General features: G+C 43.6%; 1 protein-coding gene across 1 annotated transcript; it reads right to left on the bottom strand.

Annotated features, from left to right (window-relative positions):
• Positions 1-9425: 9425 nt before the first annotated feature.
• Positions 9426-26915, bottom strand: PLD4 (phospholipase D family member 4). The gene is made up of 11 exons (XM_054025977.1): positions 26790-26915; positions 22611-22700; positions 20286-20494; positions 19762-19945; positions 18591-18711; positions 18029-18156; positions 17587-17787; positions 16691-16830; positions 13714-13879; positions 12257-12353; positions 9426-10620 (listed from the first exon to the last, which is right to left on the bottom strand). The coding sequence occupies exons 1-11, from the start codon at positions 26913-26915 to the stop codon at positions 10403-10405; spliced, it is 1680 nt and encodes a 559-aa protein (XP_053881952.1). The 3' UTR covers positions 9426-10402.
• Positions 26916-27343: the final 428 nt, after the last annotated feature.

Raw genomic sequence — 27343 nt, 5'->3', positions numbered from 1 at the left:
TTATTGTGATAAATTTTTGATTATGAAAACTACAATACAAAGTAGCATGGACATTGCTTGAAAGGTTGATGTAGCTGCAACTTCAGTTAGAGGGGGGAGAACTTTTTTTAAGAGACATTGGTACTGGCAAATGACTAATCACCATTGTAATTCTGCATATTGTATTTTCACATATTCACTCACACTTCTTTATCCCAGTTTCTTTATATTATATTTTTGTTCCCATCTATTCAATTTAGTTGGGGCTAAGCAAATGCAGCAGAAGAAAAAACTGGAATGTTACTAGAGCATATTTCATGAGTCCCAAATCATATCTTGCTAAATTAACATATTCAAGCTCTCAACTGTCCCAAAGGAGAATTCCACACAAACTGCACTCACCAATACAAAGTCCATCATTTCTCAACAGTTTCCACACAGAGGTACTGGACAACCAATATTATTTCAGGCCAAGCTGGACCCCCTTGGGGCTGCTCTAAGTTGTGTCTGGCTGCTCACACAGCCCCAAGGGGCCATTCAAGCTGCTTTCTTTAGTGGTCCCTGGCTGATGGAATGGCCGTAGGCAGGGGCGCACAGCTTAGAACAGAGCTAAAGCAGAGTAGCGTGGACAGACCAGAGAATCAATAATGATGACCACTGTGATGCTGGAAAAAAAGGACATCCTGCTTTACAGCAATTCAAATAGAAGCAGACAATGATCTCAAGGCTTATTTCAAGCTCACAGAGCATTAAAGTTAACAATAAATACATTAAAAATACTCCCAGTGTTGTATGCACTCGCTTAGCCCCACAAAATGAAACGCTCTACGCAGCCCCCATGGGAATTGGATACCACTACACATGTGAGACTGTTAGAAAGCAGAGAGAGGGAAATCCTTGAAAATGCGGCATGAGGCAGTACCGGCTGCATAGCAAAAATGAATATAGTGGATTGGAGAAGAACAGTTGTGAAGCGTAAAGAAAAGAAAAACCCACAGAGAGTCTCTCCAAAAAGTCTACTGTCAATAATGGGAAAATGGAGGAGTTGAGAGAAAGCAGTTAGATTAATGTGACAGTCTAACAGAGACTGAAAATGGGAATGGCCAGCATAAGAGTTCATTAAGGGGTGTACAGAAGAGGGGCACAAACCTAGAGAACACAAAGATACTGTCTAAACAATAAAGAGGCAGAAGAGATTGTCCCTCGAGAAGGTTTGACAATGCTCTTTCCGGAGCGCCGGAGCGGGGCCAAGCCGCTGGTGTGGCCCCAACCCAGCGCCCTGGCCGGAGCGGGACCGTGCTGTCTGTTGTGGCCGCGCCCCAGCGCCCTAGCTGGAGCAACAGAGCGGGGCCGAGCCGCATGGTGCGGTTCGCAGGCTGGCTTAAAACAGCTCGCAGGCCGGATCCAGCCCGCGGGCCGTAGTTTGCCCACCCCTTCTATGGACCCAGATCTTCAGAGGAGCACTTCTCCTATTTAGGCAAGTTCAGTAAAAAAAAAACCAACAGTGCCCAGAAGCTCCCATTCAGAAAGCTGGTGCTGAGCACTTTTGAAAACCTGGCCAATAGAGAATTCAGCATAGTTGCTCCTACATGCACCAGACCTGAGTCTGCCCCATGGTCAAATGCAGTGGTTGGCTAGGGAAAACAAAACACATTGCATTTGAGAGTTAGAGCTCAGGGAAGCCGGTGAAGTCTGGTGTCTGCTTTGTGAGAAACTTATGACCCGGTGATAAATGAAAGGCAGTTTCAAGGGTTAAAACAAACAAAGAGAAAATAAGAGGAATGCAAAAAATATGAAATATACTACATAAAAAATAGAGCAGATACATCTTCAACAGCCACTCTGCACTCCCCCAAATGTTAAATCCAGAAGAAACTGCATCCCTTCCCTTCCACATGTTAAAATTGGTGTATTCCAATTACACAGACAATGGCTTGTAAATATTTTAAAATAGAGTAAGAAACAACATTTAGAGGCGATGTAGATGTCAATTTCAATAGTGACCATTCCAGCAAGAGGCAAAGAAAAGCATTTTTTCAGTATAGTGAAGATTTTCCCATAATTGTTAAGGTGACTGTTCTAAATATGCTCATATATAACTGCAGCAGTAACAGCAGTAAAAGTTGGAGTGAAACCTGGTTGAAGTAGTTGATCTGTTTGTCTCTTATTTTCTAAGGAATCTACATAAACTTTTACATGACACTAAAGCGTCCTCACATTTATTAAACACAACTTGTATTTTAAAATAAAGTTGTACAGAAAAATGAGTGCCTTCAAGGTTACTCGATGGCTCAGAGGGTTAGGTAATGGGTTATGGCAGAGCTTCACCTTTAAGCATCTGGTTGGAAGTGACTGAAAAATGCACCATACAATGCTATTGGGTAGCTTATCTGACATGAGTTAGGGGTCTCATTCTTGTGCAAGTGGAAGAGCGTTTACACAAAAACCACCATCATAAGTGGTCCCTTTATTGGCATTCTCAGCAGAGGCCAAGGCCTGAATAGCAATGGAAAATGAACTACCTCACCTCTCCAGGGCTTTTTGGGGAAGCTCTCATTGTCTCTGCCCAGGCAGTACCTTGTCTGTGGATAGAGGACTTCAGTTTCCTGGGCTGTCAATCGGCACAAACACTAAAATACTGTTTTAAAGGACTTGAGCATTTTTCACTGGTGCCCTTTCAGCCTTGCGGAAAACTGGACTCACGTGTGACACTGACAACTGTCATCTAGCAGACCAGTTTCCCTCCTCATTTCACAAGCAGAAAAGGTTGACAGCAGTTTAGCAAGGAAAGTGAACTTTTATGGACTCAGCACCATTACCTATAGGCTTATATAAAGCTGCTATATAGTGTGTGTGTGAGTGTGTGTGTGTGTGTGGGGGGAGGACACAGGGATGGGACAGACAGTGCTGGAATTTTGCCGAGTTCAAGGTGCTTTCATGTTGGGAGGTGAGGCTAAATGAAATTGTAGCCTTCTCAGGTTCTGACACGTGCATTCCAAGGCTGTGGACAATCCCAAAAGCTATAGACGAGTTAAATTCTTGATTCAACCCACACTTATTTGAACAACTAACCTTTCATCACATCTTCACTCTCTGTGCACCGCCGTTGTATCACCATTAAACTCACTATAAATCTCTTATGAACAAAGCTCATAAACTCACTATAAATCTCTTATGAACAGCATAACCATAAACATGCAGCCTTCTGAGGGCAGAAGTATTATTTTCAAACACTGTCACCTTGTGGTACGTTGGAGCTACAACATAATCCTTTAAAACAACAAGGAGTCTGGTGGCACCTTAAAGACTAACAGATTTATTTGAAGAAGTGAGGTTTTTTTACCCACAAAAGCTTATGCCCAAATAAATCTGTTAGTCTTTAAGGTGCCACCGGACGCTTTGTTGTTTTTGTGGATACAGAATAACACGGCTACCTCCTGATAGTTGACATAATCCTTTAGTACAGCTGCAGAATTAGCTTTGGGATGTATGGCCAGACATACAGGGCAAAATTCTGCAGTCACTTACACCTGTGCAATGCCTGTGATACGTAATGAAGGGTAGAGCTTAGCTCATAGATTCCACTGCAAAAATAGAACCTCAGCTGGAGTTAATTCCCTTGATTCTGTCTCTGAAATCATCTACCATGCCTCTATATAAGACACTTCAGAGAATTTATGCCATATCATTCACGTTGTTTAAAACCAAGCTTGAACAAGATGTTCTGGGATGACATCAATTTGGCCCTAAAGGAACCATTACTCATGTGATCTGGGATGGTCCAATCACAGAGCTGCCAAGTTTTGTGCTGTTTCACGTGTGGCATTACCAAATGGTGGGGAAAAGCCACTGGGGACCCCTTCAGGGTCCCCTGAAAGCTGTCAGTCGGAGTGAGAAGGCAGGGACCTATTCCTTGACAAGGCCGGATTAACCTTTTCTGGGCCCAGCGCCAAACATATTCATGGGCCCCCCCAGGGGCAATGGAACATGGCACTGGGAGGTCGGTCACTGGAGCAAGGAGCCAGCCAGGGGCAATGGAGCATGGCATGGTGGGGTGGCCCCCTCCACCCAGCCCAGGGCGAGGGCACTGTTTACAAACTGGCAGTCGCCAGACGCACACTGGCCTGCCCGGCCCTGTGTTACCAGCATGCCCCTTCCCCTTGGGGGTGGGCCCATGCCATACCATACAGCCCCCCTGCCCCATACCCCCTGACTCCATATACCCAGTGCTCCCCCCAGACCCACTATGCCCAGTGCTTCCCTGACAGCTCCCCCGCACAAATGCACAGCACCCTGCATACCACCATCCCTGCCCAGTGTCCCCCCAGCCACAGCCCCACCACAAGTGCCCAGCACCCCACACAGGCCTCCCACTGCCCAGCACCCCAACACATACAGAGCTCCCCCATTGGCCAGCTCCTCCCCAATAGACCCCACACTGCCTAGCACCCCAAAACACAAAAACCTCCCCCATTCCCCCATGCCCTGCCCCAACCCCCACCCAGGCCGCACTCACCAGCCCTGCTGAGCCTGATGCTGATGGTGCCCAGGGTGGAGGAGCTGTTTCCTTGCAAGGACTGGGGGGCAGCGCGCCAACTTCCTCAGCCCGCTGCTTCCACAAAGCGGCAGGGACAGGCGGGCCCCGCGCCCGGGGAGCCTGAAGTGGACGGTCACTGGCCTGGAGCGGTTGTGGCTGAGGGCTCTTCTCCATCCCCATCTGGTCACCAGCCGAGAGCAGCAAGCAGTGGGTGGGAGAGGGGCCAGGAGGCGGAGAGTAGCCAGCGGCTAGGGGCGCAGCGCAAGTGGAGTGGGCCCGGCCCCATGGCGCCACTGTCACCATTGTAAACCCGGTACCTACTGTCCCTGAATGCCCCAGATGCAAGGAGGGCTTAGAGGAGCCTGGAGCACAAGGGGCGCTGTGGAACTCAGTAATGCTGAGTTATAGTGGGGAATCGGAAGCCATGAGAGAGCTGGGCCGTGGAGGGAGTCAGGAGCCGACACCAGTAGTAGTTGGTGTGGGAGAGAGCCTGGTGGAGGGATTGGTGGTGAGGAGAGGGACTGGTGGGCAGGGCGGGGGAGACAGCCTGGGGAGGGGGGCTGTTGTGGGGTAGTAGGAGCCAGGACCATGGGAAGGGATTTGGGGCAGGCTTCCTCACTCTGCCCCACACCTCATTAACCTCCCCAGCTGTACCCCTACTGTGCTCCACCCTAGCACCTGCCCCCTTGTGTCCTCCTCTGCCCTGTCCCCTCCAGCCCCCCACCTCCCATCCATCAACCCCTCCACTGGCTGGCCTCTGGCCTGGCTTCCTTGAGCCAGGCACCACTGCACCCCCCAGTGTCCTGAGGGAGCAAGTGCAGTTTGGATGCAGGCGAGCACATGTTAGGGTGACACTTGGCCACGCTACTGCATGGCTGAGTGGGAATCTGCCAACCAAATTATTAATGATCCAGTTATTAAATTCCAGCTAATGATTAAGGTTTCAAACGACCAGAATCTAAACAAACAAAAGCATCCTCCCCAGGTTTAACACTCTTTTATATCTAAGTAACCACCTGTCAGTGATTTTTATATTATTGTGTAATGGCAGTCTTGAGACTTTACACCCGATAACTGGAAATATTTGCTTGTCAGAAATGTACAGATGTGCTCCCTGATTGTGTTGTATATGTAAACAGTTGCGATTCAAACAAACAGTGAATCGATATTCCTTTTCAAGGCTTCAGACTAGAAGGTGCAGGGCACCCACAATCCCTGTTGATCCCACCCCTTGACGTCAATGGGAACTGAGAGCACCCAGAACCCCGCATGACTAGGCCCTAAAATAGGTTCTTTGGAGAGAATCCAGCGGAGGGCAACGAAAATGATTAGGGGGTTGGGGCACATGACTTACAAGGAGAGGTTGAGGGAACTGGGGTTATTTAGTCTGCAGAAGAGAAGAATGAGGGGGGATTTGATAGCAGCCTTCAACTACCTGAAGGGGGATTGCAAAGAGGCTGGAGCTCGGCTGTTCTCAGTGGTGGCAGATGACAGAACAAGAAGCAATGGTCTTAAGTTGCAGTGGGGGAGGTCTAGGTTGGATATTATGAAACACTATTTCACTAGGAGGGTGGTGAAGCACTGGAATGGGTTACCTAGGGAGGTGGTGGAATTTCCATCCTTAGAGGTTTTTAAGGCCTGGCTTGACAAAGCCTTGGCTGGGATAATTTAGTTGGTTTTGGTCCTGCTTTGAGCAGGGGATTGGACTAGATGACCTCCTGAGGTCTCTTCCAACCCTATGATTCTATGATTCTTAGGGCCAGATCCAGAGCTCCGTTACACTCAGACAAAACAGGAGTAACTCCAGATTTCAGCTGAGTCACTAATTTTTCCACTAGTTTTACTAAGATTTGAATCTGCTTCTCTGAGTCCTTATTGCTCCCGGGTACGATGTATCAGTTCCCAACACTAATTCAAGCAAAAGATGGTTCTTTGATGCAATATGCATTAGTAAACAAATCTAGCTGTCAATGTTTCATTGTAAATATGGGCTTACTTTAATCAGGGCTAGCACAACAAATATTGGCTGTCTAGGTCTCTGCTGCCAGGCAGTGTATCCCTTCTTAAAGGGATAAGCTTCCCCACATCCTACTTCCCCACATCCCATAGCTGTGTTCAGAGCTGGAAGTGGGGCAGCTGTGCCATACCTGCATCAACTCCTGGCCTGAGCTGTCCTCCTAATGGCATGAAGGGTGCCCTGAAAAGTACAGACCCCTCCAAGCTGTCCTAACTATTGAGATGCAAGGAGTAGCTGGACTGAAGCCAGCTCTAAAAATGTAGGGCCAGATTTTTAAAGGTATTTAGGTGATCAAAGATGCAAATAGGCACCTAGTGGGATTTTCAAAAGCCTCTAGGCGCCTATCTGGTATAGACTGAAAACTATCTATCTATCTGGTGGTCACAGCCTGCTTATCCTCATCTGTCTCCAGCTGTGAGGAATGCCAATGTGATCGATTGCTACTAGTGGTTATGAACTGCCAGGCCTCCTCTCTCTGACTTCCTGTCTCTCTGACTCCTTCATAGACAGCTCCTTTCTTTCCTGAACCTGGAGTACTGATTTTCCTGAACCTTGCAGTCTTTGAACTTCTCAAAAGCATCTCTACATGCCCCTCCCATCCAAGACTCTTTTCCTCCAGCACAGTCACCACTGCTTGTGTCCCTTCTGGCTTCCAGCAGGAAAGAACCCATGACACATCCATTGCAGATCATCACCACTGTTCCATAACTGGCAATTTTGAAATCACAACTGCAGAAAATTGTTAAGGAAAGCAAAGGGCCACAAGCAGAAATCTATGGCCAGCAGAGTTAAGGGCAATAGGAACAAGTTTTTAAAGTATATTGGGAACAAAAAAAAAAAAAATCCTGACAATGGTACTGATCCAGTACTAGATGGAAATGGTAGAACTATCAATAATAATGCAGAAAAGGCAGAAGTAATCAATACATATTTCTGTTCTGTATTTGGGGAAAAAAGAGATGATATAGTCATCCCACAGGATGGTGATCATAAAATAGCTTCCATTCCAACTGTAACTCAGGAAGATGTTAAAAAGCACCTACAGATCCAGATAACTTCCATCCAAGAGTTTTAAAAGAACTGCCTGAAGAGCTTGCTGGACTATTAATGTTGATTTTCAATAAGTCTTAGAACACAAGAGAAGACCCAGAAGATTGGAAGAAAGCTAACGGGCCCATTTTTAAAAAGGGTAAATGGGACGACCCAGGTAATTTTTGGCCTGTTAGTCTGACATCAATCATGAGCGAGATAATGGAATGACAGATACAGGACTTGATTAATAAAGAATAAAAGGAAGATAATATAATTAACACCAACCAACATGAGTTTATTGAAAATAGATCCTGTCATACTAACTTAATATCTTTTTCTGATGGCATTGCAAGGTTGCTTGATAAAAGTAATAGTGTTGATGTAATATACGAATACTTCTGTAGGGCACTTGACTTGTACCACATAATATTTTCATTAAAAAACTAGAACTATATAAAATTAACATGGCAGACATTAACCAGATTAAAAAATGGCTAACTGATCTCTCTCAAAATGTAATCGAAAATGGGTAATCATCATTGAGCATGTGTGTTTTTACTAGGGTCCTCCAGGGATCTGTTCTCGGCCCTATGGTATTTAACATCTTTATCAATGACCTGGAAGAAAACAAAATCATCACTGATAAAGTTTGCAGATGACACAAAAATTGGAGGAGTGATAAATAATTTAGAGGACAGGTCACAAATTCTGAGTGATCTGGATCACTTGGTAAACTGGGCGTGTCAAGGCTGATTCCCCACTCTGGCAATTTGAGTGCAGAAGGTGGGGGCGCGCAAGGATTCTAAAAATTAATACTGGCCACTCCAGGTTTGTATTAAACTCCCAAGGTTACAGCTTTTCTCTGACCTTGGATGGGTAGATACTGCCAAGTCCAAAACCCCTTTGAGAACCCAGGAACGCACACTTGGGAATTCCTTCCTGTGGGGTACCCTCAAGCCCTTTCTCTCTCACACACACACACGCACACACACACACACACACACCCTGGGGAAGACCCAAGAAAGAAAAAAACAAAGGAAGTCAGCTGTTGCCACCAGCTAATTAAACAACCTGTGCACAAACCTCTTAGGACACAAAAAATTCAATCCTGTTCTTAAAAAAGGTACATTTTATTAAAAACGAAAAGGAAGAAAATACATCTGAAAACTTAGGCTATTGCTAGATTTAAAAAGAGCAAATACAAGAATTAAGCATCAAGAATGGTTTTCTTGAGGTCCAGCTTAAAGGTTACAATCAAAACAAAAGCATTTGGGGTTAGCACAGAGGAGTCCACAAGCCATAAAGAAATAAAAGGAGATAAACCTGATCGCGTCTTCCTAGACATTTCCTGATCCACTTACATACCTGGGGGTTTCAAATGAGGAGTTTCTAGGTATGATCCAAATCATTTTTCATACCTAGCTCAAAGCTTCTTAAAGCATAGTTGCTACCCTGTTCCCTCTCTCCGGAGAACAACACAGACAGACAAAGGTGAAGTTTTTTCCCAATTTTAAAAAGTTCTAGCCTTCCCATTGGCTCTTTTGGTCAGGTGCCCTCTCCCTTCCTTTTACCTATGCAGGGAGACATTTTAACCCTTTACAGGTAAAGCAAGTAGAGAACAACTATTAAGAGGGATTTTATAGCTAACTGGCTAACTGGGTGTCCATAAAAGGGAGCTATCCCTCCTTTCATTTATCACAGAGTGTAAGCAAACAATATGTATTTTAATATGGCTAAATCTAGGAACTAAGAATGAAGGCCATACTTACACAATAGGGCACTCTATCCTGGGAAGCAGTGACTCTGAAAAAAATTTGAGGGTCATGGTGGATAATCAGCTGAACATGAGCTCCCAGTGCAGAGCCAGCCCCAGCTTTTTTGCCGCCCCAAGCGGCAAAGAAAAAAAAAGAAAAAGAAAAAAGCGGCACTTTGGTGGCAGCTCTACTGTGCCACTTCATTTTTCGGCGGCAATTCGGTGGCAAGTCCTTCCCTTCAAGAGGGACCGAGGGACCCACCGCCGAATTGCTGCCGAAGATCCAGACATGTCGCCCCTTCCCCTTGGCCGCCCCAAGCACCTGCCCCCTGCGCTGGTGCCTGGAGCCGGCCCTGCTAAAGAGCCAGGAGAATGCTTAAAGGATTAGAAAACATGTCTTATAGTGAGAGAGACTCAAAGAGCTCGATCTATGTAACTTAATAAGGAGAAGATGAAGGGGTGACTTGATTACAACCAGTAAGTACTTACATTGGGAACAAATATTTAATAATGGGCTCTTCAAACTAGCAGAGAAAAGGTATAACAGGATCCAGTGGCTGGAAGTTGAAGCTAGACAAATTCAGACTGGAAATATGGTGTAAAAATTTAATGGTAAGAGTAATTAATCATTGCAACAATTTACGAAGGGTCATGGGGGATTCTCCATCACTGACAATTTTAAAATAAAGATTGGATATTTTTCTGAAACATCTACTCTAGAAATTATTCTGGGGACGCTCTATGGCTTGTGTGATACAGGAGGTCAGATTCGATGATCACAATGGTCCCTTCTGACCTTGTAATCTATGAATCTGCATCTTTAGGTGATTAAATCTGGTCCTTATTGTGCCCTGGGTTGTTGCTTATGTGGCCCATGCCTAATGCTGTCCCAGACAAATATACAAATATTTCACATATTACCTGCCAAAAATTATTTGATTATACAGGTATGTTGAACTATGCTCCAAGAACATTAAGTAGTGGGCCATACCAGTAGGAAATGATTTCTTTGACAAATAATAAAAAATAAACTATGTAGTTCGTGTATGTTACATTTCAAACAGAAAGAAAAATGTTGATAAGTTTATAAGTAACTTAATCCCTCTTCCCAGGCACAGTCTTTCTGCCCATGTAGATCTTCCATATTTACTGAATATTTGGAATTCCAGTCTCGTTCAAAAAGATTTTTTAATTGTTCCTGGATAACCGGCTTCTTTCTTTGAGGACCTGTTGAAGTCTGGTTGACAATCAGCCCAACTCCAGCTGTATTACTAAAGTAATCTTTTGACCAATTGGAAGTCCCTACAGGATAGAAACATCGATGGTTAACCAGGAAGAACAATTTGATTTCAAATATTTTGTTGGGCAGAGGGGCAAATGAGAGATGTGACGTTGGATGAAATTTCATGCCTGGGGCCTAATGTTAGACTCTTCAATACATATTTAAGGCACCTAAATATAAGTGGACTGATTTTCAGAAATGTGGTACAACCACAAATGCCATGAAACTCAATGAGAGCTGCAAGTCATCAGCATCTTTGAAAATCAGGCTGTTTCTCATTTGAGGGCTCCAATATAGACGAGCAACTTTAAATGTCAACTGGAGGCTCTTTAGGAGTCTAATACAATGGAGGTTGTGGCACAGAAGCACTGAATGTACCCATTATAGAAATAGGAGCAAGACACAAAGTTTGGATTGGGGCATGAGGCAGGAGGGGGGGTGTTTCCAGGTCTGATATTTTGGTTCAGGTCCATATCTAGTAAATTTATTTCACTCTGCACTCTCTCTCTCTCTCTCGGTTTTCTGTGCAGCAGAGCTTTAGCTGTCTCCGTGACAATGCAATCTCTGCAAAGCTTTTAAACCATCAGAAGAAAAAGACTAAATGAAAATAAGGTATACAGCTGAACTTTACTTGTTACAAGAAAACAGGTCTAGCTGAATACAACACCTATAACCACTGTGTCCTATACTTGGGATCTAGCTAAATGTGATTTCTGATGCTCTGTCAACAGCTACCATAACACAAAGCATTGAACACTGAATAAACCCAAATTTTAGTACATAGGGTTTCTGTGGCAGGTTGTCTCACTCAGACAAATCTCTCATCCATTCCAAGAGGTGCTTTGGGTAGAAAATAAATTTTCATTGTAACTAACTGCACCTCTATCTTCTGAAGACAATTCAATAGGACACAAACGCACACTGACAGGGGGTGAATTTGGTGACCTCTTCCATCACTTACTCTCATCTAGGATTCTAATATGAGAATGAGACATCAACACCAACATGATGGTTAATAATTTAGGATGTCTGAGGCCCCTGTATCCTCCACTCCTGAAATTCTGCTTAACAAACAACTGGTTAATGGATTCCTCACATTAAGCTTTTGTTAAAGCAAAATAATGTTTTTTTCCCTGGAATACTAAGTGTCATTGCATGAATCTAAACACACAATTTATGAGATTATTGCGAGTGCTTGACAATAATACTAATCTCTGCTCATTCAAGGCCATGTACTTCATTCTTAATGGTTCGCAATCCAATAAAATAATCTCTTGCTGAATTTGCCCTACATTATTTTCTCCCATCATGTCTTTACTCTTCTATCCAGTGCAAATATTTTGCTAAAGCTACCACTATGTTTCTGCACCCTTCCTGGTAAATTTAACTAACATTTGACACGACACCCAATGCCATTTCAGCTCTGTCCCAACCCTGTAGTTCTGATCATGTCAGAGGAGGGGGGGCATTATTAGCCCCATTATACTGATGGGGAAACTGACACACAGAAACTTGCCCAAGGTTCCCCAGCAAGGCTGTGGTGAATTAATTTCCTTAACGTATTCTCCTGCCACTGGGAGATGTCGGAGTGCTTCCAAAGGGAATTATTAACCAATAAAACAAAGAAACTATACATATTCAAAATAGGACGCTTACCAATATACGCCACTTTATCAGTGACCATATATTTGTTGTGGTTCACTCTCCCGAAAGGGATGTTTGTGTGATTCAGAACTGGAACAATGAAGATTTTCTGGATGGAAAATAATTACAAAGCATACACAGAATTACTGGAGTGAAGCATAGATTATATTATTGGATGCTGCAAACTTTCTTTGTTTTCAAATAAAAATCTATATAGAATAGAATAGAATAGAATAGAATAGAACAATATTTTCAAAAGCTCTGGCTTTAGATGGTTTATAAGACAGATTTTGCTATTAGTCAAGAAAACTAACTTGGACAAACTGGTGACTGCACTGTGAGCAAAACTGGATAAGACAGTGTGATCAGATAAGTATAATATGTACTTCACAATGTTCCATCTGTGAAAGAGCTATCATATTACAGTAAAGACAACTAAATACAGATGTAGACAGCTGTTTAATAGTCTTACTATTCTGCATTCATCACTGATTGTTGAGCGTTACTGTACAGTTGAATGGGCTGATCCCAGACAGAGACTGGTATTGCAAAGAGCAACAGTGCCTTACAATTTTTTTACTTTAATTAAAATTACATTTCAAACCATTGTTTGTTATCTTCCCTGCTAAAAATCCATCCATCTTGATTCTGTTATTCTCCTCTATCCATCCACCTGAACCAAGCTGGGCTTTCACCCTAGTAACCACATTGGTGTATTTGCAGGGAGGTCACTAGTAAGGAGTCCCATTCATAAAAGTGTGAGTGGTGCTACTAATCAGACAAAGTGTAATTTCTTAACCATGCCACACCAGAAAGATGATGCTGTGAAAGTTGTTAGAGACTGTGAAGAAGAGCTTATCAATTAAATTACCACAACAATTGTAATGAGTCAGCTATCCTCTTTGTAGATTTCTTTGCATGTGCACTAATATTGCAAACTGGCTTGAAATAAGTACAGCCATTGCTTCCTAGAAGAATATCATCATCATCATGACCAATCCCATAGGGATGTAGAATCACTGCAGATCAAGTGCCAACTGGCTCCGTCTTTAGCTAGGTCCTTAAGATGGTCCGGCTGTATATTCTGTTTACATCTATCACTGGCAATCACATCGCACCACCAAAGCTTTGGGAAGCTACGCAATCACTATCCATATAGTGGCATTCCTCGGTAAATATGCTTCATAATTCACTGGTTTTCCACCCTAATAATTGTCCAAGAAAGCTGCTGAAATCAAACCAGTGCTGGTGGAAGCAGTTGCTGGGTTCAGTTAAGAATAATGTTGAATAACATCGCCTAGACCCAAATTTCAAAGGGCTGTTGCTGCAAGGTCTGTAATCAAATTTGTATGCGCATGCATTTGTGTAGATAGCTGTACATTTATACACACAAGTAGTTGTGGTGCCTGCCTGAAAGCTGCCTTTTTTAAAGGATGGCCCATTATGTCAAAAGAGTTTTCTTATCTTACCACATCGATGGTGATGTTGGTATGTGGATCACTGAGAGCATGAAGTGACTGCAAGTAATGGAACATGGATGGGTCAGTGTGAAGCCAGCAGCTGATCAAAAGCCTGATTTGTACATTGTGGTTGAATGCCACACGTCTCAGAGCATTGTCAATGTCTGGCCAGTATCTATAGGAATGAAAGTAAATGAACAGAAAAATACATTCAGAGAAAATTGAGACAAGAAATATCTCTCACTGCATTGATAACAAAATAACCATAGCAATAATAATATAGAGCTGGATCATTCCTTTGAAGGTACTACCTGGAGTCAAAGGCAATGGGGAGCCCTGGGGATAAACCAGGAGTCATTTTGCAGAATGCCTCCTGGATGTGTCATGTGCACAGAGGCTGTTCCCACTATATACACTGGTCCCATTCCATCAGCTAGCGCAGATGGAGGAAAGGGCATGGCACCATCTTCTCTCCACCCCCGCCTGCCCCCGTTAGTATGCTGTAAGGCCATGTGTCCAGGAAAGACCCTGCTCTGAGTGCAGGGACTACTGTTCTTCCTGGCACTTGTATGAGCCGTGCTTGGGGGGAAGGCTGATGACAACTTCCATGGAGAACAGAATATGGCCCATAATTATTAACTCTTAACACCTGTGTAGCACTTTCACTCCCTAGATTATAAAGCACTTTACAGAGGAGGGGGAGCATTATTAGCCCCATTATACTGATGGAGAAACTGACACACAGAAACTTGCCCAAGGTTCCCCAGCAAGGCTGTGGTGAATTAATTTCCTTAACCTATTCTCCTGCCACTGGGAGATGTCGGAGTGCTTCCAAAGGGAATTATTAACCAATAAAACAAAGACCTAGGGCTTTGTTTCCTCAGACCCTCTCTCTCTCTCTCTCTCTCTCACACACACACACACACACACACACACACACACACACACACACACACACACACACACACACACAGTCATCCCACTGAAAGCAACAGAGCTACTCATGTGTTTTCAGAATTAGGTCCATGAGCCATAATATATTTGGAAGGCTTGGGAAAAGATTCTGTTTAGGGACTATTCTCCATTGTTTTACCCGTTTTAAATTAATTAACCCCTGGGTATGAAAACAGAAGCTTTGTTCCTTCTGAGTTCAGCTGCCTCAGCTGTTCCTTTCTGCCCAACCTGAACTAATCAGCCGCGGTTTGTAACATTACAGCTGGTTGCTGTGGAGATGTGCAAGGGCTCAATCCTGCATTCCCTGGACCCTCAAACCTCCATTTGCATCAGATCAGGAGAGAACATAGAGAACATAAACAGGGGATTAAAGCTTCAAATAGAGAATGCACAACATTAATAATGGACTCCTAAGGGGGAAAAGAGCCTGTTTTCATGCAAATATTCTTAGTGAAAAAGAATGGGAGAAGAGAAATACAGAAAATCAAATATATGACATAGAACAGAATTTCCTCTGAACTGTCTGATTTGCAAAATTATCCATCAGGTGGCAGCTGGTCTGTGAGTGATTGGATAATACTTTGATATTAGGAAAAACTTTCTAACTAAAAGGATAGTTAAGCACTGAAATAGGCTTCCAAGGAAGGTTGTGGACTGCCATCATTAATGGTTTTAAGAATAAGTTAGACAAACACCTGTCAGAAATAGTCCAGGTTTACTTGGTCCTGCTTCAGTGCGGGGGGCTGGACTAGATGACCTCTCAAGATCCTTTTCAGCCCTACATTTCTATGATTCTATAACCCATCTCTCTCTATAGATGCCTAGGGCTGCAGGTAATACACACTGTCATGCATTCATTATGGAACAATGATAATTTCTGAGCACATGTACCATGATACGACTGTTGATAGATGCATAAACTAAACGGCAACACAGGGCCTAGTCTGTTCCTCACAGGAGACTTGAAGCAACACACACATATATGTAATTACATATGATCTCTATCAGACTTTTTTTAGTGATTAGATAACCCAGAAGTGCTAGATACAGATATAATTTAAAATACTCAGAGAGGTTGGCTGCATATAAACTTCCTAATTCAAGTGCAGCTGAGGGTTTTTGAGGCTTTTTTAAAAACACCTAATGACTCCACAGATTTCTGTATTACTCAGAGCAAAGCTTATTATCAGAGACTATATAATTCTAAACCCAGAATCTGCTTGTGGTCCACAGAGCACTAGCTGACCATATAGTGCCAGCTACTTCCCTTCTTTTATAGCTCCTTCTCCAGGCATTCACAGCCTCAGTGAAGAGTCTGAATGCCCATAGAAGTACTTGTAAAGTAGGAGGAAAAGGCAAAAAAGCTTCATCTAATACTGCAACCATAATGGGAGGAAGCAGAGGAGACCAGAGACCATTGAGAGATGCCAGGAGGAGCAACGTTTTCTTTTGAAAATTTTACCCCGAACGTATCTCCCTAGGTTCTTGTAACTGCTAGGCTTTTGCCTTGAGTAAAGTTTGGAGAGAAAGGGCCTGATTCTTCATTGCCCTACAGCCTGTGTAGGTATTTATTCCAGTAAACTTTCTAACAATAAGTGTAGTTAAGCACAACTAGGCTTCCATGGGAGATTGTGGAATCCCCGTGACTGAAAGATTTTAAGAACAGGTTGAATAAACACCTGTCAGGGAGTGGCTATGTTTAGATGGCCCTACCTAAGCACAGGGGGGCTGGACATCATGACTTCTTGAGCTCCCTTCCAGCCCTACATACATTTCCATGAAGCTATGAAGTGAGAGCAAAGTCAATGTAAAATGCTACCAAAACAGACGGGTAGTGTTTTATACACAATTTGCAATGGCATAACAACTGCAGAATGTCCAAAGTCTCAGTTCACTCCATGGGTGAAAAAATAATATTAATATTTCTAAAGGGGGAAAATGCCGCATTTTTGGTAAGAACAAATTTTTGCAAAAGCAAAGGACATTTAGTTATGAAACCAGTTGACTGCTTGATCCAGGTTTAATCTCCTACTTTGCTGGGTGTCTGAAGCGGGTTGTAGGAAAATACTCCATGACTGAGATATACACATATTCTTCTGCATCATTTATAACATCAATAATAGAAATGAGGTCGTGAGTACGACCCTTTGGGCAAAACACAGGAGGAGAGGCCTGTAAAGGAGGGAAACAAAGTCTGATGATCATCGTACATTTCTCTGTTCCTGTCCTACTATTTACATTTTCTTTCAACAAAATTTAATTGATTGAATTATATTAACCTCTACTCAGTTTTGATTACACATACAGAATTTCCTGAGCTGTATTCATTTACAGGTTCAGGAACGGTGTAAACAATTTTTAGATTCGAAAACTGGACCCAAAATCCCAGAATATAATCAGTGTGTCCATCAGATAGCTAATATAATAAGGAAGAAACCCTATAGAATAGGTCAGTAATTCTGTATTTCAAATCTACTAGCCATTACAAGGTAGTAAAAGAAAATTTAAAAACCATCATGGGCTAGAATTGCAACACACTATTTACTACGGGCCAGATTTTGCCACTCTTATTCACACTGAGTGATGCATTAATCCTAAAGTAGTCTCTTTCAAATGAATGGCAAGACCTGAGCAGTAAGTTACTACAAAATGTGAGTGACCTATGGCAGGATCTGTCCCTATGTTTTCATCTGAAGATACGGGGCCTGGTTCTATATCCCTTACTCATGTTGCGTAGGACCTTATTCCATGAGTAGCCCCACTGAATGGAGGGGATTCAGTATTCCACTGAATTGTGGACTAAGTTGCTACTCAACCTGAGTAGAGCATAAATGAGCCCGAGTAAAGAGAAAAATACAGAATAGGACATTTCCAGGAAACAGTTTACCACAGTTTACCAAAAAATATTTTAATTTTAAATCTGCTTACAGAAAAATAGGCTGTTGTCAAGGTTCCATTAAACTGCACATCCAGAGGCCTATACTTGTTAATTTTAGTGGAATAATTGCTCGGCCATGGAGAGGGAACGGTGGCATTAGCGTGCCCAAGATCCCAGTATGTTCTGAACGTTTTCCATAGATCATTGGCTAAGCAGCTGCAGTTGTATATCACGGCACCAACTTCTTTCACCTGCAGAGAGAGTAAACATATGTCAAAACCCGCTATCTTACACCTCAAAGGCTTTCTTCACCCCACATTGTTTTCCTGATGTGCCCATATTTTATATTACTGTCATGTGTTGGCACGGAAAATTATAATAAAATATGTGAATGATCATTTCTCACATGGCTCTGAAATTTATCCCATGGATATCATCTCTACCATGTGTATTGAGGTGAGTTTATGTTTAGCAGTATAAAGTACATCTGACCTGAGAAAATGACCTCCAGTCCATATTTGCACTGCCAATATACGTGTGTTTCATGTCTACAATCCAGAATTTGGAATGCAGCACACCTTTTGTCAAATGTCCAAAATTGACCCTTCTTACATGAGCCCCTAAGGAAAGATATTGAGTAAGGGGGGGGGGGGAAACAAACATGTTTTAGCTAAAGTAATTCCCAAAACAGCTTTTAATTTTAATATTAACATGAAAATGGAGTGTAATCTGTATCATTCTTATGGTGACCAGAACGTGTATGGATTTCTAGTACTTGTATGATATGGATTTCTAGTATTTGTATAATATATGAATACTTGCTGAAGCTTAACTTTCAGAAAAGTACCTTAACTGTATATCAATATTCACAAAGGACCCAATCCAGCAAAGCACTTAAACTCATGCTTAACTTTAAGCATGTGAGTAGTCTCATTGATTGCAAATTAAACATGAGCTGAATTGGATCCTTGGGTCCTTGTTTACAACATTGTTTACTTGGGTCCGTGTTTACAACACTGCAGAACTGGAGAGGCCTTGTGAATTACATAGTTACCTTTTTTCTTCAAAACCTTAAGATCAGTTGAATTGACAGCTAAAGTTGGCAGGCTTGTTGCAATATACACTGAGACATTCTCCATAAGTAAACTTTCGAACTTCTTCAGAATATCTTCACCCTGCGCATAATGCACCACTCATTATGCTGCACTATGGCAATAAACAGCAAGGACCTTCTAAAAATAGGCACTTAATTTGAAGGAAACACACACAATACAAGGATGGGAATATCTTATCTTTAAGTGAGTTTCAGCTAGAGATGGACTAAAGACACAAAATAAAGATCTTGATCCAATTTATAAATACAGCTTTGCTTCCTATCAATTAATATCATTTGCTGTAAGGTCATTACAGCCAAACACAGAAAACATTAGAACTGAAATATTTCTGGAGTTCAAAGATGAAATGCAAATGGCAACAAAAACTATTGGCTGCTGATACATCAATTGATTTTCTGATTCATTTTTATTTGAGGATGAAAGTAGTAGGGATTAGAACAGGATGAGTGGCCCTTTAAGAGGGTAGGGGCTCAGCTGCACCTCTGCCACACTCGTCTCTTCAACCAGGTGGAGGAAATGAGCAAAATCATGTGACAGGCAGGTCATAGGAAGGAGGAAGGGATCAAAGAGCAGCTTCTGGGTCACAGGGAGAGAGAGAGAAGTACTGGGATGGCAGATAGTATAGGAAGAGGACATTGGAAGGAGCGGCAGGCAGCCGAGATAGTGGAAAGCCCTGTTGTGTCGGGTTCTGAAGGCTGGAAACCCATAGAAGAAGGTGAGCAAGGGTTTCTCCTACACTGCCACCTAGTGAGGTGAAGCCGTGATCCCTGCAAACAAGGGCAGGCACATAAAGACTGAATAGAGGCCAGGAGAGGGCAGAGCTGAGCCCAGGGGAAGGGAAGCTTTGGAAGAGAAGAGAGACTCTTGGAAAGGAAGATCAGGGTGGAAGACTCTTGGTTTTGTGTTTGCTTGGGCTTTGGTACCCCGGACGGCGTGGCTTTCTTGTGATTTGGCTGGAGGGCTAAGCCACCTCTGTCATGTCAAGCTCTGAAGGCCAAGAGGATGGTATGAGATGAGGGTAAACTGTGGCAATGGAGGGTCCTGGAGCCAGACCGGATAGGTGCACTGCTCCATGGATCATGTGTGAGCTTATTCCTGTTTTTCTCTTACCTCTTCAGAAGATGAGTCATTTACTTTTATATCTTCTCCTGTGAGAGACCAGTAGTAAGAAGCCACATGAATTCTTTCCTGTGCCATGTTGAGAAGACCCATCCACGCTTGGTACAAGGGTTTCACAGTGGTGCTATTTGTCTCATAAGGCATGTCATAAGGAATACTTTCCACAAGTTCAAAACTGCAATAGCAATTGCATATCATGAGGCAAACATTCATGAACTGAGAGTCCTTCATGAAGGACACTGAAGAATATTCCTCTCTCTATGCGGTAATGGACAATTCTGAATTAGAACCCCTAGGGCTGGGCAAGATGACCAGAGAGTGTTTGCTGGCTCTAGTTTCTGTAATCCTATGAGATGTGTAATCAGAAAGTTTAATTATCTTCCCAAATTAGTGGTGCTTTATAAACTGTTACAGTATGTTGCTTTGCTATCTGCCTCCTTTTGCGGTTGTTAACATTATGACTATTTCTCTATCAGTTAATTAACTCTCTCTCTAAACCATCAGATCTGGCTTACTTGCATGAATCATTACATCTATTGACATTGTCTTCATTAATCATCTTGTCTTCCAAGATATCACCAAAGAGTCCTTGCTCCTCCATCTGCTGGTAACTACTGATAATGGTTTCTTTGTCCTCTGGAAAATCTATGTTGACTGGTTTTATGATGTAAATAGCCATCAGAACAACAAACCCAACTATTGAAATCACCAGTAGGAACTGGACCTAGAAGAGAGTTCATGTTAGAGGTGGTTTGTCATAGCTGAAAAGCCTTCCAAGAGCCATTAATACTGTAACGGGTACCTATCACTTTACAAACAAGTACCTGAATGTTAACTCTGCTTTCAGCTACTATCAAACAGTTCATTTGCACCAGATACGTCATTCAGACCAAGGACCCTGAGCTTGGGGCTGATTTTACTTTTTACATTTTATTTTATACCAATACACCAAAAATCCTTTCTTTACCCAAACTTTATTTGACATGTTTCATTTTTCTTTAACACAAGAATAGCAGATATTCATCTGTAACGCAGCCTGAAATATGGAGTCAAAACCATAATTGGTATATTTACAAACTTGGGGAAAAAACAAACAGGCAGTTTTGCAGAAGTCAGAAACATAAATATAAATACAAATCAGAAACATAAAGCCATTTTTTGGTTCAGGCCATTGTTTGTTTTTAGACTTCTATACCTCAAATGTCACTTTGGAAAGTGGAACTTAGCAAACCATTAGTCCATGAGATCGATAGTGTTCCTCTTTATGCTTTCATTTTGGTCTAACAGCTTGGTGTTTCCCTTTTTCTGTGTCTTTCATAACCAGAATGTTTGGCGAACTTACTTATATACGGGTACAGTGCATGCATTCATTATGAAACTTACAACATAATAGTGACGTCTATATGACTTTCCTATATTAAGGAGATCGAGCAATGGAGCAATAATTATAAATGTTAGGATCATTTTTATCTAGTCATGCCCAGACCCTCAAAGGTATTTAGGCACCTAACTAACTCTAGAGAGTACCTCTTGCAACTCTTAGGAGCTGGGAGTGTTTGGCACCTTGTGGAAGGCACTCAACACCTCTGGGCTCTAAAACCTCTAGGGAGTGGACCTTCCTTTCCTATTCATTTGAAAATGCCTGATAAGCCCTAGATGTAAATGTGAACAAACAAAAATAATTGTAAATAATAGAAATTAGCACAATTATTCATCTTCCATCTTAGATTTTAAACACTCTAAGAAAACAGCTAAAATACCACTTATAGTGTAAATCTCGGTTTGGTTTTAATTTTTGTGTAAATTCTCTAATGTTTGCGACGCTACCATCAGTTGAAGGGTGAACCTCTGTATAAAACAAACCCACCTAAGATGAGCATTTTGGCCTGTAACGCTAACAGATTACAGATGGATCATCTAATTAAGAAATGGTGTGACTCACAGTCCATTCCCACTCTCATTGATGTCAGTTGCAAAATTCCCATTGATTTCAGCAGGGTGAGGATTTCACCCTATGAATGTTAATGGCCTGGGTTATATTGTAATATGGGTTCGCAAGGGAAGAAATCCACATAGAAGACAACCTGTGCTTAGCACCCCTATGCCAGAGTGCTGGGAGCAAGCTTGGGTGGATAAAATAATTCTAATGGATTGTTACTTGGTGACTAAATCAGGGGGAACGTTCACCCGAGTACATTCACCCCAGTCTAGATAATACTTAGTCTTGCCATGAGTGCAGGGGACTGGACTATGATTCTAAGACACATACACACACAAGGCTCGATGAATCGCTTAATCCCTTAAAATAGTATCCAAGTGGTACATCGGCCTTGTGGATGAATTTCATCTGCTGTATTACATGGGCCATTTTAAAGGATAAATCCACAGTAATTTCACTGAAGTCAGTGGCCCAGATCCTCAGCTGGGTGGGTAAATTGACAGGGCTCCATTGACTTCAGTGAAGCTGTGCTGATATACACCAGCTGGAAATATGGTCCACTAAATTTGTCTATTTATCTATTTGCCTCCTGTCACTGTCGGATCTGAGCACCAATGAAGTACATGGCACGGCCTGCATGAGTGGGCGTTACTCTCACAAGCAAAGGCTGCAGGACTGGTCTCTATATTGTCACACACTGTGGGGCCGATCAGGGCCCCGGATAAGTCAATGAGGATTTTGGCCACTGACTTTGCTGCAAACAGGCTCAAAGCCAACTTGTAATTCTAACCCATATAATAAAAATATTATTATTAAATTGCTATTTTTTCTGAGCGATCTTGATACAATGCTGTGTATTCTCAGTTATCATTCACTCACCATGGTGTGTTTGAATACCTACCGCTTTGATGCCTTTTTGGTCATTTGAGTTTAATTTCACATAGGAATACTCATTTAACAGCAGGGATTTTTTAAAAGCATTTTTTCCAATCTGCAAAACAGAAATGTATGTACGGGGGGAAAAATAAGAAACTGAATTAAGTACTATGGCAACATTTGTATAAAGTCTGTTACACACAGAAAACCAGGCTACTGCAGTTGTACTTTATGGAGTTCTGGAAATGACAAGCGTACAGAACAATCATCGCATTATGGAACTTTGGTGACATTACTAGATACCAAGATGACATGGCCCAGTTTTTGCACATGGAATGAATTCCTTGTAGCTAATTTGCAAGGAAATGACTCTCTCATTCTTCAAATCTCTCCTCAAGACCCACTTCTATCATGGTGCCTACAAATAAATTAGCCAACAAATAATGCCAAAGTACAGAAGCTAGAGGGGATAGTGGATCTTTTTCAAATCTAAATGGTCTAACATTTTGACTGTATATTTTGTTCTTCTTCCCTACCCTGTGCGCTGGGGTTGGCTTCTTAGATTGTAAGCTCTTCAAGGCAGAGACTGTGTTAATGGGACACAGACCAAGTGGGTCTGCTGAAATCTGCAAGTCTCTTCTCTCCATTGCAGCCATGCTCCAGGAAACTAGCTAACCCCAGTGCTCAGGCTATGCTGTCCCCACATGCAAGTGTCATCAAGGTCTCCAGCCACAGAGTATCCCTGCTGTAGTGCTGTTCCCAGCCTGCCAGAGGTAACCCCCAGGAGTTACAGAAAGGAGTGGCAACATGGGTGGGTACTTGATGCTTTTGTAACAGTACCATATCCCCTAGACTCACTGAAGCTCACACCAGAGGACGGGGTAAGAATCGTTAGTGGATACACTGGGGGTTGCCTTTCCACATAGGTGGCTTTATCATGGGCTCAGCTGCCCCCACAGAGCATGCAGTGCGGCTCGGGTTTGGTCCGGCAGTGGCTGGCGTGCAATCTGGTCGCAGCGCCACTCAGGTTTGGCGCCCACTATCAGTAGAGCGGGGAGTGACTCACCCGCCCCAACCGGGGCCAGCTCCAACCATTGCTGCAGTTGGCATCATCGTGCTGGGGCTGGAGCTCAGGAAGAGGCAGGACCGGGAACAGCGCCCTGTCTGCACTCAGGGCAGAGCCCTCCCCCACCCCCCAGGAGGGCAGCGACCCCAGAGGCCTGAGCCCTCTGTGAGCTCCCATCCCGTTCCCAGTTCCTCATCCCCATGAGGAAGGCAGCAACCCCACAATATGCCCTCCCCCGCAATATAGTGCACTCACTGAGTCAGAAGGCCATATCCACCCCTGCCTTTCCAATCACTTCACATGCCTAAGGGTCAAACTCACTCCTGAGGTCACTGTAGTTACCCCAGGGATGAATATGGGGGGATAATAGGCATTTGTATGCATTCAGAAGCAAAGAGCATATTCTGAGGAAGGGCAGATTCAGTTATGATAATGGCAAGAAGGGCGAGTATGGCATGAGCACCTATCCTGGCCCTGTATCTCCTTTCTACACCTCTGCTGTCTACAGCTCCTGTCCCTGAGCCATAATGTATTTGCAACACAGATTGCTTGTAGGGACTGGTTCCCAAGAGCTGGATGGCGTGAAGGAAAGAGGAGGAGAAGATCTCAGGAAGCAGTGGGCAATCAAGGAGTAATGATGCTGAAATGTAGATTTGGGGAAGGGAAGAGACTCAGATGAAAGAAGAGAATGCAAGATGAAAGGGTAGAGAAGCGAGAGCAAGAAACACAGAAGAGGAGGAAAAGATGACAGGATAAAATGAATGAATACAACCACGTCTAATAAACAACAGCCCACACATGCACAGGAGAGAAAGCTGTGATTCCATCTATGGGACTGTTTATTATTATTTTTAATCATGTTTATTTCAGTAGTGGCTAAAGACCAACCAAGAATTGGGCCCCTTTGGGCTAGGCAGCGTACAAACACGGAGTATTGGCAGCCTCTGCCCTGAAGAGCTAATGGTCTAAATAGACAAGACAGACACCGGGTCGTGGAAGGGGTATAGAGTGACTAATGTGATGGTGGCAAACGCCATCTTAGTTCCACCACATTGTTTGGGATGTGGGTTTAGTTAGGAGGCGGTCACCTAACTGGAAAGAAAAGGGAAAGGGGACATTGAAAGGAAGGGTGGTGTGGGGGACAGGCCAGATGAAAAGAGGATAAGCAAGCAGGTGTGGAGTGAGGCTGAAGGGAAGAGATTGTGAGGCATAGGGCTACAGAGCTGGGGGAGGGGCACTGCCCAGGCTACGGCCTCACCATTTTTAAGCAGGTACATGGAAAATAAGGGGTTTTCTATTCTCGTGCCGGTTGCCAGTCAAGAGATGTAATCTGCTGGGGTTTTGGCTGTGCTCATGTGCAGCTGTGTGCATGGGGGGGGGGGTCTCGTAACGAGTGACTGTGCACGTCACAGCTGGGAGCACCCTGCAACCGGCACCTAGGTCCCAATCTGCATGCACAGTGGGCAGTGTGCTGCATGCCTGGCCCTCCCCTGCCAGCTGCCGAAACCATGCAGGTCCTCTTAGTGCTGGGCACGGGACTGGAAGAGGGAGGGACCTGTTACCCGAGGGCGAGGATCGCCAGCAGGGAGGGGTAAGGTAAGGAGTGGAGTGGGGGTGGCAGGGGCTCTTGGGAGGGGACAATAGAGAGAGTCCCCCAAGGGCTCAGGCTCCCGGGAGGAGGTGGGTGTAGTGGTTCATTGGCCCGGGGGCAGGGATGGGCAGGCTGATGGTGGGGTAAGTGATGTGCCTGAGAGGGGAAGAAGAGGTTCAGGCGGGGGTGGGGGTGGGATAAAGGGGAATGTATCCCCCCACTTTAAATGGCACTCCATAGCCCCTGCTGGGACAGAGGGGGAGACCTGGAGCAAGCAGCCAGTCAGCACCGGGCAAAGAAAGTCCAGTCAAACCTGTAGAAAGTTCTCTGAATGTCCAGAGGTCTCTGCTGTGGCAGCTTTTGCAGCTGCACGTGGGAGGCACCACCTGGATAGTCCCTCCGAAATGTGTGTGTGTGGGGGGGCTCCCCTGCACAGTTCTGGGTCTGGAATAGGGTACTGGGGAGAGGGGATGCTTTACCCCTCCGCCCAGTGCAGCAATCCGAGCAGCTGCTGCTTCTGGCTAGAACGCTTGGTGACAAACCTTCCATTCTGAGTGCACTTGGTGGAATCAGAGAACTCAGATATAGGAAAGCCCTGTGAGGTGCCATCTAGCCCATCCCACTCCCCATGTTAAATCCTTTTCTGCCGCATGTTGTCTGATGCCAGCAGGTTCCCTTGAAAGAACTGCAGCCCTGTTATATGCGCCTACAGATACATTATGCCTTAGCATCTAGAACTTGAAAAAGCGGTCATTAACATGTTTCACTTCTCTTTTCCGGTATCAGTTGCAAGATGGGGTTTGGACAGCAGCATTTCTCTTTTACATATTATCATGAACAGCCTCCCACTTGCCATAAAAAGCACACAGAATAAAAACCCCATTTTGTTCAAATTAGGGAATTCTATGTACCACTGACTCTGATGCATTGAAGTCAATCGAACTATACCTACTTACACAAGCTGAGGATGTGGTCCCAAATTTTAATAATAATAAAAATAATAATAAAAGAATACTCTGGAATCAAACAGAACTCTTAAAAGAAAAGCAGAAGTAGTAGCCCAATAAGGAACCACACAACTCATTAGCAGCTTTGTTTGACTTTGGTGGACTTTAGTCGCTGACAGTAAGTGACAAAGTGTGAAGAACAAAAGTCTTTTTTAATTTTGCTTATCAGATTTCAACAGATAGGCTAATACTAGACTACCTGGAGATACACAAGTTGGGGTATTTAAGCGTCAGATAGAGGTGGATTGGGTTTTTCCCCTCCAAAATCCCTTTTGATGGTGTCGTATTAGGGGACTGTTAAATAGTAACAGCAACAAAAGAGCCTCAATTTGGGGTTCTGATGAGTTTTTTTCTCCAGGAGAAATGAACTGTTTCAGATTCTGAATTTCAAATATTTACAAAGATGACTCTCTAGAATAAAACACCCCGCCCAGATAAAACAGATAGAAGCTGTTTTATGTGCCTCAAATTAGTAAGGTGCATTCATCTCCCTGTTTCCCAAAAGTACAAGATGACAGCATAATCGTTCGAAGTACTTACCATCTTGGCAGAGAGTCTGCTGTGAAAATGCTCTGCCTTCTTTTGATCAGGCTGACAGCTGCTGTTCTGGCAGCCAGCAGACAAAATCTCCTGCAACAGATTTGTGCCCTCAACCCCCTTCCACATTTGCTTTTTGCTGTAGTTAACTTCCTCTTCGGGGCGGGAGTTTCACAAAGCTCATAAATAGATAGAGATCCCAAGTCACTATCTGGCTCTGCCTATCCGAGTGACACCTCGGACTGTGGGGCCCAATCCTCCACTGGTGTAAATCAGCATAGTTTCCACTGAAGTTGCTTTCCAAACAGCCCCTAGGGCCCTATTTCCACTGGCTTCAGTGGTGCAGGATCAAATCCTAGATCAGCACTGAAAGGCTACAGAGAAAGGCTGTGTTGGGGGCGTGATAGATCTTCAATGCAGTGTCCACGTGAGATGTTCCAGCAGGTTTAATTCAATAATATCGACTCTTATTGCACTTAGCACAAGCTCTGAGGGCCCAACCCTGCAAGGTGCCAAGTAACAAGGTGTGCTGAGTACCCTGAACTTGCATTGACTTC

The sequence above is a fragment of the Malaclemys terrapin genome, chromosome 4 (assembly GCF_027887155.1).
Source record: "Malaclemys terrapin pileata isolate rMalTer1 chromosome 4, rMalTer1.hap1, whole genome shotgun sequence".
NCBI classification, from domain to species: Eukaryota; Metazoa; Chordata; order Testudines; family Emydidae; genus Malaclemys; species Malaclemys terrapin.
This window is presented reverse-complemented; position numbering and strand designations above follow the sequence as displayed.